Below are 13,779 nucleotides of genomic sequence, written 5' to 3' on the forward strand. Positions count from 1 at the left end.
CAACAAGCCAGGTTAGAGATTTTCCTAATTGACTAAAAAGTAGAAATATAACTTCAAGAAAAGTATCACAGCTTGAAAGTTCAATCAGACAAAGTCAGGACAGATCATCTTCTAGACTCTTTCAAAATCTATCACCAAGACAGATGCTATCAATCTCCTTAAGCTTCTAGCAACCTGGTACACTACAGGAAAACTACAGCATGATCCTTGAAAGATATGAAAACTCTCTCCAATGACCTAAACTAGACACGCTTCACTGAACAGTTTATTTTAAAAGAATCTCAACGAAAAAGCAGACTGACTACCATGTGAATTTTAAGGGAGCAGGAAAGCGAAAATGACATTTCTACCCTCATATATATGAAGGTGTTTAGAAAGAATTGATGTTTGACATTAGAATGGGTTACTAGAAGATAGGATAGAATCTCATTCTAAAATTATTTAATGGGGGATCCCTGGGTGGCTCAGGGCATGATCCTGGAGTCCCGGGATGGAACACCGCATCAGGCTCCCCGTATGGAGCCTGCTTCTCCCTCTGCCTGTGTCTCTGCCTCCCTCCCTCTCTCTCTCTGTCTATCATGAATAAATAAAATCTTTAAAAAAAAATAAAAATAAAATTATTTCATGGGGAGCCTGAGTGGCTCAGGGGTTGAACATCTGCCTTCCCCTCCAGGGTGTGATCCCAAGATCAGTCCCACTTGGGGCTCCCTATAGGGGAGCCTGCTTCATCCTCTGCCTCTCTCTCATGAATAAATTTTTAATTTTTTTTAATTTTTTTTAATTTTTTTTTTTAAATTATTTCACTATGCTTCTGTCTGAAGGACCCTTGAGGTTCTTCTATAGAAGGGTATGGTTCTCAGACAAGGCTCAAGATGTATATATAATTTGTTTACAGCCTTTAGAAAAGGGCATATAATTCCAAAGAGATGACTCCTTACAAAATTCAGTCTGCAAACATCTTGAAAATGCAGGCCCTATGTTTTAATTTTTACTTTTAAAGTTTAAATTAAAAAAAATGTTCATTCTTGGAGTACCTGAGTGGCTCAGTAATTGAGCGTCTGCCTTGGGCTCGGGTCATGATCCCAGAGTCCTGGGATAGAGTCCCACATCAGGCTCCCCTTGGGGAGCCTGCTTCTCCCTCTGTCTGTGTCTCTGCCTTTCTCTTTGTGTCTCTCATGAATAAATAAATCTTTAAAAAAAAGTTCATTCTCAATAACTTCTAGATTTATTCATAAAAAAACTTTTAGTTTTTTTTTTTTTTAAAGAAGTTGTTATTGTTCTGTTTGGTTCCAAATAGAACCACACTAAATCAAAAGATTGAATCAATTTTTAAAAGGGGGGAGAGGGCTCAGAACAATGAAATAAATAGTTTCCAAGAATAACATTTAAGCACTAGGAATAATATAACTACTCTCTCTCAAATTATGTACCCTGCTATACCAAGAATGAAAGCTACAGTCTCCTGTCACGAAGGCATTTTACCACTTTAAAAAATAATAATAATAAAGCCTACTTTTAAGCTAGCCATTAAGTCTGAATTATTTTACCCTTCCTATTTCTATCATTTATTTGCTTTCTCCCCTTACTACACTACATGTCATACAGTACGCTAAATTAATTTATTTTAACCTCCAGGTAGCTCTTGGCTGATTGTTTTCTGTCAATGGTCTTTAATGGAAATATAGATTTCTTAAGCCTGATTTATGCACTCAAAAGCTTAACAAGGTCGTTCTTTTACAAGGTAGGGAGGTCTTTTTCACCTTCTGCTTTTGAAAAAAGGAACAAAACTCATATACTATTCTTTAATAAAATATGTAGGAGTAATATGAAAAATATTCAAAACCCTGTGATGATTTAAGGGATACCTCTTAACAGTATAAAGTCAAAGGGAGACAGAGAGAAACTCCAAAGTACTGCATAAGCAGAGAAATAGGAGAAAACCAAATATGTGATATAAACGCTTAAGAAGGGATCCCTGGGTGGCGCAGCGGTTTAGCGCCTGCCTTTGGCCCAGGGAGCGATCCTGGAGACCCGGGATCCCAGCGCATGGAGCCTGCTTCTCCCTCTGCCTATGTCTCTGCCTCTCTCTCTCTCTCTATCACAAATAAATAAAAATTAAAAAAAAAAATAAATAAACGCTTAAGAAATGATGAGAAGCGAAACAAAAAGTGCTTAAATTAAGTAAGGGAACAATGTGTCTCTTGACTTGATGAATGTTTAAAGATGAGGTTGCTACTTTCTCTCTAATCATAACACACTGAGTATTTGGAGAGTGCCTACTTCTCCAAAGACAGGTAACAGCATCATCTTTATTAGTGATATTCTAGAGCAATTCTTTCACCATTTTCTTAAAAACACACATATAAATGTTTACAGCTAATTTTCTATCCAGGAGTGTCTCTGATTAGAACATATAAAATGCCATATTCACTTATTTCTTGAATTCTTCTGGCCTAGGACTCTGTTTCTGACAGTAGCACAAAGACATGGAACAGCAGTCAAGTACAGTTGTTATCCTCCATGAGCTCAAATTCAAATTGGAAAATGAAAATATACAAAAGCAACTTTTTCATATCACCTTGATTTTGGCACCACTGCACTGCGCAGGAGACTTCCTTCTGTTTTCATTCCCACCACACACACACACACACACACACACACACTCCTCAAGTCTGAAGCAGAGATCCTTAGTACCTGTATTTGCACATCTCTTCTACAAGTCAAAAATAAAATCTTTGGTTTATCTTACATAGCAGCCTTTCAGTTGCCTTCTAATAAACCTTTCACAGACCTGGTAGGTTATTATCAAAGAACAGTGAAGTATTTTAGTTTCAGTCACTAGAGGATGATTTCTCATCTTGATTCAAATTCTCAAGAGATCACTCTTCCAACATCTTAAAAGGAAATCTATGATGTCTTTCAAATATTTTTATCTGACAAGCATGGAAGGCAGGATCACTGATGTGTTGTTCCAGGAACATACTGAACAGCTGATTCACATTTTGACTTTAGTTTGTTGAAATCACATTCAAATTAGTAACTTTGTAGACAATTTGAGAAACTTCTAAGTCTTCTGAGAAGCAATGATTTTTAAATAAAAAATCAACTTTACAAAATGTAATAAAAATTTTACCAAAGCTATAGAATGAAAGTGACTGCCAAGCTACTGGGTTCAAGCAAATCTGACAAATTAGCAGAGGAAAAAAACAAAACCTTAAAAGTTTAAATCATCTTTGAACACACGAGTTTCCACTCTATTAACACCTCAGTTTAGTTTATATTTTAAATAATCTCACTAATAAAATGTTTACTGAATACCTATTCCAAAATTGCCAAGCACGAGTAGAAAGTTGAACATGGTAAGTACCTATTTTCAAAAGGCTTACCATCTAATTGGGGAAAAGATGAAAAATATCCAGAAAGAAACTCCCCCCCCCCTTTTTTTAAGGGAAAAAAGAAGCTAACACAGACTTAAGGAATCAGGGAAGGTTTTCTGAACAAATCCGGAGATTTGGCAGGTCAAACCACCAGCATGGTCCAGAACACTTATAAAAAGCAAGAAAAGCACAGAGCTGGTATGTATGGAGAACCACAGAGTACTTGCAGATGTGGGAGAGCAGGATAGGTAAAATGGGCCTCTTTCAGTGTCAAAACCTAAACTCGATCTTAATAGTTATGGGAGTAGAACTGTATGATCTGTCACAGAAAAGCAGCAAAACAAGTGATATTTTAATTAATCTAATCTGGCCACTTTGTACCAGACAGATCAAAGGGAGAAGGTGATCTAGATAAAGGAGATCCAAATGAAAGATTGCTTAAATAATTTAGATATGAAGTAAAATTCACTAGAATAAAAAGGTAACAATGAAAATGGATAAGGCATAACAAGTCAAAGAAGCTGTGCACAGAAGATACATGACTTTAAAACACTTGATCAAAGGGCTAAGGGATGTTCAGGATTGACTCCCAGGTTTTAAGTTCAGAAATGGTAATGCAATGGACACAATGGGAAATTTAGGAAAAATTTATGTGAATTAAATTAAATGGAAATGCTCTTTACTTAATTACTTATTCTTTAAAGTAATTAAAGACTAGAATTCCAGGGGCACGTGGGTGGTAGAGTCAGTTATGCAGCTGACTCTTGATTTCTGCTCAGGTCATGATCTCAGGGTTCTGGGATAGAGCCCAGTGTCAGGATCAGTGCTCAGTATGAAATCAGCTTCAGGATTTTCTCCCTCCCTCTGCAACCCACCACCCCACAAAATAAATTTAAAAAAAAAAAGGGCCAGAACTTCAAAGTTAGAATGGGACCAAAACTTTAAAATAACATGGAGGTAATAATAGGCTCAGAGAGTTTGAAGCAGTTGTAAATGTAGGACTATAATCTCATAAGGAAAGTCACAGTTTCAAAGAGGAATTGGTCACCATAAACAAATGACCAAAAAAGTTTAATTTTTTTTATTTTTATTTTTTTTATTTATGATAGAGAGAGAGAGAGAGAGAGGCAGAGACACAGGCAGAGGGAGAAGCAGGCTCCATGCACCGGGAGCCCGATGTGGGGTTCGATCCCGGGTCTCCAGGATCGTGCCCTGGGTCAAAGGCAGGCGCCAAACCACTGCGCCACACAGGGATCCCCAAAAAAGTTTAAATAACTGAAAGGTAGTGAGTTATGAGGGCTATCACCACTTTGTGCTGCCTTCCAGTCCTCTCTATAGTGATAGATAGCTTTAACATCCTCAAGTATACTGCTCTTGATGTATCTCTTTTCTAACTTTTTGACTATGATTCTGGACAGAATAAAAAATGATCTACAACAATTCAAAATGCAAAGGGAAGTAAATTTAGATCACAGAGACAGATAAAACTAGCCTGAAGGAAAGCCTCAGGCATTCCTTTGAAGCACATCAGAGCTATTTAAACACAGGCTAACCTTGGGATCCCTGGGTGGCGCAGCGGTTTAGTGCCTGCCTTTGGGCCCAGGGCGTGATCCTGGAGACCCAGGATCGAATCCCACATCGGGCTCCCGGTGCATGGAGCCTGTTTCTCCCTCTGCCTGTGTCTCTGCCTCTCTCGCTCTCTCTGTGTGACTATCATAAATAAATAAAAATTAAAAAAAAAAAAAAAAAAAACACAGGCTAACCTGACCAATTCTCTTCAACAAAATTATCCAGAACGAAATCTGTGGATTCCAATTAGAATTCCAACCCTAGTTTACAGTGTCAATAAGGTCTAGAATGTAGGAAAACGGCGCTGCTTAATGTAGGAGCCTACCTAGAATTTCCTCACTTTGACTGGAGGAGCTGGAGCACTGCTGATTTGCACCTGAAGACAACACTGGGGCAGAAGTGAGAAACTCGTAACAGAAATCCTATACAAAGTAAAAGCCCTATAAACTAAAGAAGAAAAACAAAGCTTTTAGAAGCCAAAGGGAAGAATTAACTTTTTAACATGCTATTTCCTTCCACATTCCATAGTAGACATTTTCCTCACCTATTCTGTTGTAAAATCTTGGTTTGTAGTTCACTCTTCAAAATGTTCAGGAGAAAGTCTACAATTTATATGTTGTCATGTTGCTCAACTATCAAGCTTAAAGCTACCAAGCTTGAGTTGTTAATATAAAGCTTACTTTTCCAGTTTATTCACCTGTTTTTTTAAAGTTAGTTTATAATCTCCACACCCAACATGGGCTCGAATTCACAAAGAAAACAAGTCTCATGCTCTTCTGACCAAGCCAGCCAGGCACCCCTCACCTGTTTCTAAAAAGGCCAATACTGAACATTACCCTGAACCTATTAAAAAGAACCATAATAACTTTTCACAACTGATAACCATGAGAGAATTTCAATAAGAGAATCCCTTTTTTTCTGCTCAAGCGAGTTTCTCAGAATGCTGGCCATCTACATCTTCTCAGACCATGATTAGAGGCTCTTCCCATCCTCAGTATGATTTGAGTACAAGGAAGGAAGGAGATACAGCTTCTTAGGCATTAATCACATATGATCTTCTATCTTCACATATCAGAAGATGCAAAAAGATAACAAAAACAAAAACATAACTCTATCTTCAAATGTTTAAGACCTGTGTGATCAGCAAATACTGCAAAATGTTAACATTTGTTATATCTCAATAGTTGATACACAGATTTTGATTAGGTTATTCTAGAAGAGAGAATCTAACATTAAAAAAGTACCAACATTTGCCATTCCTAGGATTTAATGCACAAAAACTTAAATGATTTTGCAAATGACATGCTACTAAAAATGGGCTACCACAAATACTTCCCACTTTCCAAAAGTGATGAGTATGTATGTCAACCAACAACTTACTCTCATTTTTTCCTGATAAAATGTCAATCCACCCTATTGCTAGATCAACTCTGTGTTTAATACATATAAGATGTTTGTACATGAGGGTGGAATTCCTATTTTCTCATTTGATCCCATACCAAGCCCCATTCTGCAGATGAGAAAATCCTCATAGCCCAAGTATCCTGTTCTTCTATTATACCAAGACCACACCAAATAAAGGATGGTAGCAAAAAGAATTCAAGGAAACTATACAAATAAAATTCCTCCACTAACCAAACAACCACTTTGTCTTAATAAAAAAACAAAACAATCAGTGAAATGGAATCATCAAAAGCAGCTCAATCTGTCAAAGACCGAACATGAAACTGGTAGCATCTGATTCAATGGTTATCAGCCCAAAGCAGTAACCAGTTAAAAATCAAGGATATTACTGCTTTCAAAAAAGCCTAATTTAATTCCTTCATGTTTTAATGTAAAACCTCCAAAACCCAATTTTTGGAAAAACATTTAAAAACAACTTGTGGATTCTCACCATACTTTGAATATACTTTTATTGTACTGTTTCTTCACTATAGACAATTATTAAATCTGTAACCCTAAAGTGGACTATGAATTCTCTGCAGTAAGACCTAGTCTTCAGCTCCGAACCCACAGAATCCAGCAACATGTCTGGAACAAAGCATTGTAACTTTAGAAGTAACGTGTGGAATAAAGTCCATGAAGAACTGCCAAATTTGGGGCAATGTTACTTTGTATAGAAAATGTCTCTAGGGCAGCCTGGGTGGTTCAGCAATTTAGCACCACCTTCAGCCCAGGGCGTAATCCTAGACACCTGGAATCGAGTCCTACATCTGGCTCCCTGCATGGAGCCTGCTTCTCCCTCTGCCTCTGCCTCTGCCTCTGCCTCTGCCTGTGTCTCTGCCTCTCCCTGTCTCTCTCTATGAATAAGTGAAGTAAAGAAAAAGAAAGGAAAGGAAAGGAAAAAGAAAAAAGAAGAGAAAAGGATAGATGTCTCTATTTCTTTTTTTTTTTTTTTTTTAATTTCCCTTCCCAGTACATGGCTCAGTCGGTTGGGGCATGTGACTTGAAACTCGGTCGGTGGGGCATGTGACTCAAAGCTATGAGTTCAAGCCCCACGTTGGGTATACAGATTGCTTAAAAATAAAATCTTAAAAGAAAGGGGGGGGGGGCACCTGGATGGCTCAGTGGTTGAGCATCTGCCTTTGGCTCAGGTTGTGATCCTGGGGTCCTGGGATCAAGCCCTGCCTCAGGTTCCCCACAGGGAGCCTACTTCTCCCTCTGCCTATGTCTCTGCCTCTCTCTCTCTGTGTCTCTCATGAATAAATAAAATAAATTAAATTAAAAAAAATTTCTTCCATACAACCTTTTTAAAAATCCTTCCAGTAAACCAAGGATTTAAGATCTACTTCCGGGCAGCCCGGGTGGCTCAGCGGTTTAGTGCCACCTTCAGCCCAGGGTGTGATCCTGGAGACCCAGGATCAAGTCCCACATCAGGCTCCCTGCATGGAGCCTGCTTCTCCCTCTGCCTGTGTCTGTGCCTCCCTCCCTCTCTCTCTCTCTCTCTGTGTCCCTCGTGAATAAATAAAATCTTTAAAAGAAAAAAAAATAAGATCTACTTCCCTCCTACTCTTCCTGCCTCTCTCTCCAAATTTTTATTCTAAAATGTGTTATCTAAGAGTTATTTCACCTTCTATTGGATTTATATACACATTTATATCTCATACTAGGCCATAAATTATGAGTGCGGGGACCATGTACTTTATAGTGATACATATCTTGGCCCATTTTTAGTTACCACTCAAAATACAAAAATCGTGAATTAACCTAGATTACCTTTCCAGCCTGTGACTTTTTTATCCTTAGCCCTCCAGGAAATTATTCTGGGGCACAGTGGCAAATCAAAATACTGAAATGATGCTATACAAAAAAGAGGGGGGCTAGGTCTGCATTCTAAATGTTACACATCATACTTCATTCAATGAGAACTCAAATGATTTCAGGCACTTATTTGATAATAGGCCAAAATGGCAACATAAACAACTCTGTTAGGAATGAATTTCCCAGCAACCTCTAGTAAATCTACAAAAGAGGGCCTCCTGCTGGGTATGCAGGGTGTAATAGAAAATTCTATAATCCTCCCAGTGGAGGTAATGGAGTCCATTCTCATGAAATCTAAAAGCTACTCCTGTTATATGATTGTTCTTGAAGGCAAGCAAAAGAAATCAGAGAGAAGAGCCTGGGATAAGCTACTTGAAAATAGTTATGGCACAGTAAACAAAATTATTCACTGAACTCTGACCATAACTATCCATGCTGCTAAACCTAGGACTTTTACTGACCACAATCAGTATGACTGCCTCACACAGGACCCTAAAGAACAAGGAACTAAAAAAATATAAAGCCCATTATACAAGTATTAGGACCACTGATTCTTTTTTCTTTTAATGTAAGGAAACTCATCTGAAACTCTTCTCTGGTCAAATTCTAGTATACTAAGTTCTAAAGGACAGTCCAAAAGATTCTGCCTTTTAGATTTTTGCCGTACTGAATAAGCAATTCATAAAATATTAAGTCATCAATCTTTTGTCATAAATATTTTCATTATAACAGTATTTGTGATCAAATTTCATTGCATTTTAAACTAAGTTCTTCTTCCTATATACACATATTTTGTGTTATTTTCTAGAATTTAGTAACTTTTACTAATTCATGTTGCATCTCCTTTCATGTGATTTTTTAAAGTATTCTTTCAACCTACAGTATGACTATTACATGAACAGTGCCCGCCAAATTATTAAAAACTACTTTTTGTCATGTCAATCTTTCACATCACTACTGTAATCTGTTCAACAGCTTATATCTCTTTCAAACACACATACCACACACACACACCCAAAATTACCATGCACAACAGAGAGCAAGTAGGTTCCCTTGTTTACATTCTTATAAGTTTTTATATGCTCTTAAAAAAATATAAACAGGGAGACAAAGTGATTCTTCCTATAGGCATTCAATAAAACAGATAATGCAGAACTGTCATCAATCAACTAATCATATCTAACAAAATTACCCAATGATTTGAAGAGCTTCATTAGTGTTAACAGCACATCACTGAGGCTGGAAAAATGGTAGATACACATACATATGTATGTGTATATATATATATATATATATACACACATACATATGCATTTTTAAACATACTTCTGATATCTCTATTGAGAAATTCATTAACCTGAAGAAAGCTTAAGAAAGGCATCCTAATAGCCCATTTCACAATTCATTTTACTATTTTAAAGCAAGTTTTTTAGTCTTAAGCTTACACAACTAAGCTACTTCTAACCCCAAATATCTGCCTAAACCCAAGTTCCTAAACAGCTATCCAACACAAAATTTAAATTCAGAAACTACTAGTAAGATTTTTCTGAAAATTTTCAACTGTTGTAAGGCAGTGGAGGGAGAAAAAATAATGTTTTTGCATGAAAATAAAAAGCTAAGCACTAGCAAATCAGCTAATATAGTATAAAACCTCTTTGAGGAATAATCAAAGGCATAAAAAGTTAACAACTGAACCAAGAAAGGAAAAAAAAAGCAACTCTCTAACAGAAGGTTATTTACCAGGGGTGTTATTCTAAACCAGTAAAATCCAACTGAGAATTTTTACTCTATTTTACAGATGCTCCACTATTATGTGATACCACTCACTAATAACCACTCAATTCCAAAGACTTTTCAAGGTTCAGTTGGCATGACTTTAAAAAACACTTTTATCTTGTTAGAAGAGGCACTAGGAAACCAAATAAATCCATCATTTGTTAAATACATTCAGAAGTGCACAGTAAATGTAAAATACACAAAAACATTTAGGAAAACAAATCATTTTAATTTTAAATATAAGCAGCAATATTTAGTATGAAAAATACATTATTTACTCATGTGACTACTACAGGACAAGCTACATTCAGTTATCTAAAGCAGGCAAATCGAAAAATAATTAAGCCACACAGAACTTCTTCCCAATTACATAAATCCAAACAAAAAATCCAAACATCTGGTTACCATAAAAATTCAACTTTAATATTGAGAATAGTTTCCAATGACCAAAATTCACTAAACTCGATTATCAAAACAACCTAAATCATCTCTCCAAGCCAGTCTCTTTTACTCCTTTAGTTCACTCTTATAGAGCATATCAAATTGATCTTTACAAAAAATATATTTTGGTAAAATGCCTCTCACTCAAAATACCTCAGTGCTACCCTGGCAATTCCTCCCAGTGTTTAAAGGACAAGAAATTCAAATTCCTTAGCCTGGTAACAAAGACTCCAACCTTCTTTTCTGGCCTCCTCCCAGAATTCTCCTAGAGGAATCTTCTCCAATAATACCCTCTGACCCAACAGACTTCAGAATACCTTGTGCTAACAAAATATTCTTAAGAATAACATGGTGGAAAGCCAAGCAAAATTTTCTAAACAAACTTAAAGGATGGTAAAAATAAAATATATTCAAACCTTACTTACATATTTTAAGAGAGTAAGTTAACCTCTTGTTATTACCTAAAATGATTAAGATAAAGATTTGGCAAAGAACAAGTCCCACATCTTCTCTCAAAGACTTTAAGATACCTATATGACAATGATTCTATTCAATTTTTTAATAAAAACTCAAAAGAGCTGGTTCTGGTAAGACAAGAGATTTGGAAACCCTGGACAGTTTTCAAACAAACTCACTTGACAATATTTTATGATTCAGTATTAGGGCCCAATCTATTTCTAAATTACACAGGTCAGTGTGTTGCCACTACTTTCCTGGGGCAAATACTTCCCCAATTCACGCTGGAAAACTTTTTTTAAATTTCAAGTTGTTTTAAAGGAAAAATAACTTTATTTACATAATCACAAATAATATATTGCAAGTTTTGGCTGCTTTCAACACATCTCTGAGCATTGAAGATAGTCTAAACTATCCCCCCAAATACTAAGATAACTTATTTAAACCACTGGATAAAAATTTAACTACAACATAATAGCATAAAGACAGTTCCCCAAATCCTACATCTCTTTGTTAAGATATTTACTTCTTGGGGCAACAGTGTCTGACATTAATGGAAAAACAAACAAAAAAATCTCTTTCATGAAAAAGAAAATACCAGTACCAGGTTTAAAATGTTCAGAGGACAAAGAAAATGTGTATCAACTTGGTACCAACTTCAGACAGCTGTCTACCGGAAACACAACTACACACACAAAAAGAAGGTGAAGCAGCATCTAAACTATCAGATCACCTACTGAAGAATACTCAGAGCCCTTGAAACAAGAAATCAACAGCCTCTTGAATTATGACGGATATCAAGATTTATCCCCATGTACCTCATTTAGCAAGCCTACAACAAAGGCAGAAGAAAAGAAAGGCAAGAATCACAGAAGAATACAGATGAAAAGGAATAGAGAGAATCAAGGGAGAAGTTGGAGGGAAGGACAGAAAGGGATGACAGCTAAATGTAAAAGACTAGAAAGAAAAAAATGTATCCACAAAAAGAAATGGGGTGTTTTAAGGTATGGAGAAGGCAACATTTGTCTCAGGGACATTAGTCCCAGAGGTAATAATAGATCACTGCCAATAACTGCCCAAGAAGTCATTTTAATAAATTTTTAAACATACTTCCGGTATCTCTACTGAGAGAGAAAACCATTCTTAGAAAACCCCATATTCCTGAGATAAATTGAACCCAGAATCTAATCCTTTTAAGATGTTCTCAAACTGTGTTTTTATTAAACTTTATTATAATTACTGAAATTATAAATTTTAATTTTTGAGAGTTTTGGCCAGAATCTCTAGCCAGAATTAATCTCTTTGTTAAGTTCTAAATCTAAATTTAAATTAACACCTGACCTGTAATTCTCTCAAGTAATACATCAGTAATAATCTTTAAAAAACAAACATCTAGTGATTTATATAACATCACAGGGGAGAACTCCCCCCAACCCTCCTCCCAACACCACCACCCAAAAGACTGAAACAAAAGATAAACCTCTCAAATATGTCAGTATCTGGGTACCTATGAAAGTCATGCAAGATATTAAAAGATGGGATCTGAAACAAAAAATTTTGTTTTTAAAAGATGCAGGACTAAAAGAATACAGAGGTAAGTGGACCTGGAGCTATCAGAAATATAAAAAGTATTTTAAAGAGAAGAACTTAGTAGAAATTCAAAGTTGAGAAGAGTTCATGAAATACCATCAAGAACAGATGATATGCAAAATTAATTAACATTCTACTTTTGTTTGGTTTCTTCAAAGGAGAAGGGTACTCCTAGGCTGGGTCTCTCAACAGGACTTAGTCTGAGGGAATATTAGTGAGAATTCTTCAAAGATGTCTGAAGCTCTGAAATCAAGACTATATAGTCTCCAATCTTTCCACTGCCATAGGAAGACTGTGTAAGTTTAGAATTTCTTCATAGCCCTTTCTCCTACCATTCCTTTGATTGGAGGACTCAATATTAAACAATAACAGGCATTAAACCTTTTCTTTTTGACCTCGTAATCTTCCATTTGTTCACTACGAAATTGTTCTCAAAACTGATCTCACTCTGAAGGTTTTATCAGAAATTATCTATGTGGTAAATGCATAATTTAACCAGAATAATTTCTGAACCATTCTATCTACAAATTCTGAATCAGAGATAAATCTGAGGGGTTTGGTTTTTAGATTTGGCTTTCTGTATGTTTTAATTATTTCTCTAACTTTCCAAGTGCCTTAGAAGGCTACTATCCTTCCATTACCATCTTTTACTTTCCTTCTATATCCGTACAGACACACACAAAATATCAGTACCACCGTAATATGGATGCATGTATGCGTGTGTATATGTATACATATATATATACACTACAGACATACGACCAATATCAGAGTATAAACCAAAGATGAAGACATAAATAACACTGTGGAATAGGAATTAATCCATTTATTATTTCCAAGATAAAGTAAAATTGGTTGATTACTATAACTCACCAGATGGTTCTTCAGGCTCGCTTTCATTTTCTTCCTCAGGTGGGGCTTGAGGGGGTGGTGGGGGAAGCTTCTTTTCTTTCTCTGCTTTAGCATTTCTCTCTTCTTCTGAGTAATACTCATCTTCTGAGAGGTTGGCCAAGCTTTCATCCATCTCTCTGTACTCTACCTATATGGAGATTATACCAGGGAAAGCTAAATACAGTGAACATCTAAAACCAGGGACTCAATTTGGAACCATCAGTGAATGTGAACTACCTTTAAGCTTCAAATTGTAAGGGATATAAGCAAATAACAAGGAACAAGCTCATTCATAAAAGGCAGCTATTAAAGACCAAATCTTGGGGCATCTGGCTGGCTCAAAGAGCATATGACTCCTGATCTCAGGATAATGAGTTCAAGTGTGGCCCATGTTGGATACAGAGATTACTTAAACAAA

The 13,779-nt window shown here is 36.3% G+C and overlaps 1 protein-coding gene across 3 annotated transcripts in view; it reads right to left on the reverse strand.

Moving 5' to 3' along the window:
- Positions 1 to 13,779, reverse strand: part of KDM1A (lysine demethylase 1A) — a 61,580-nt gene that overhangs the window by 38,408 nt on the left and 9,393 nt on the right. For all 3 annotated transcript variants that reach the window (XM_077899197.1, XM_077899194.1, XM_077899195.1), the window contains exon 2: positions 13,344 to 13,509. In XM_077899197.1, the coding sequence (XP_077755323.1) occupies positions 13,344 to 13,509 (166 nt within the window). The remainder of the gene's footprint in view (positions 1 to 13,343; positions 13,510 to 13,779) is intronic.

This window comes from Canis aureus, chromosome 5 (assembly GCF_053574225.1).
Source record: "Canis aureus isolate CA01 chromosome 5, VMU_Caureus_v.1.0, whole genome shotgun sequence".
Taxonomy (NCBI): Eukaryota; Metazoa; Chordata; class Mammalia; order Carnivora; family Canidae; genus Canis; species Canis aureus.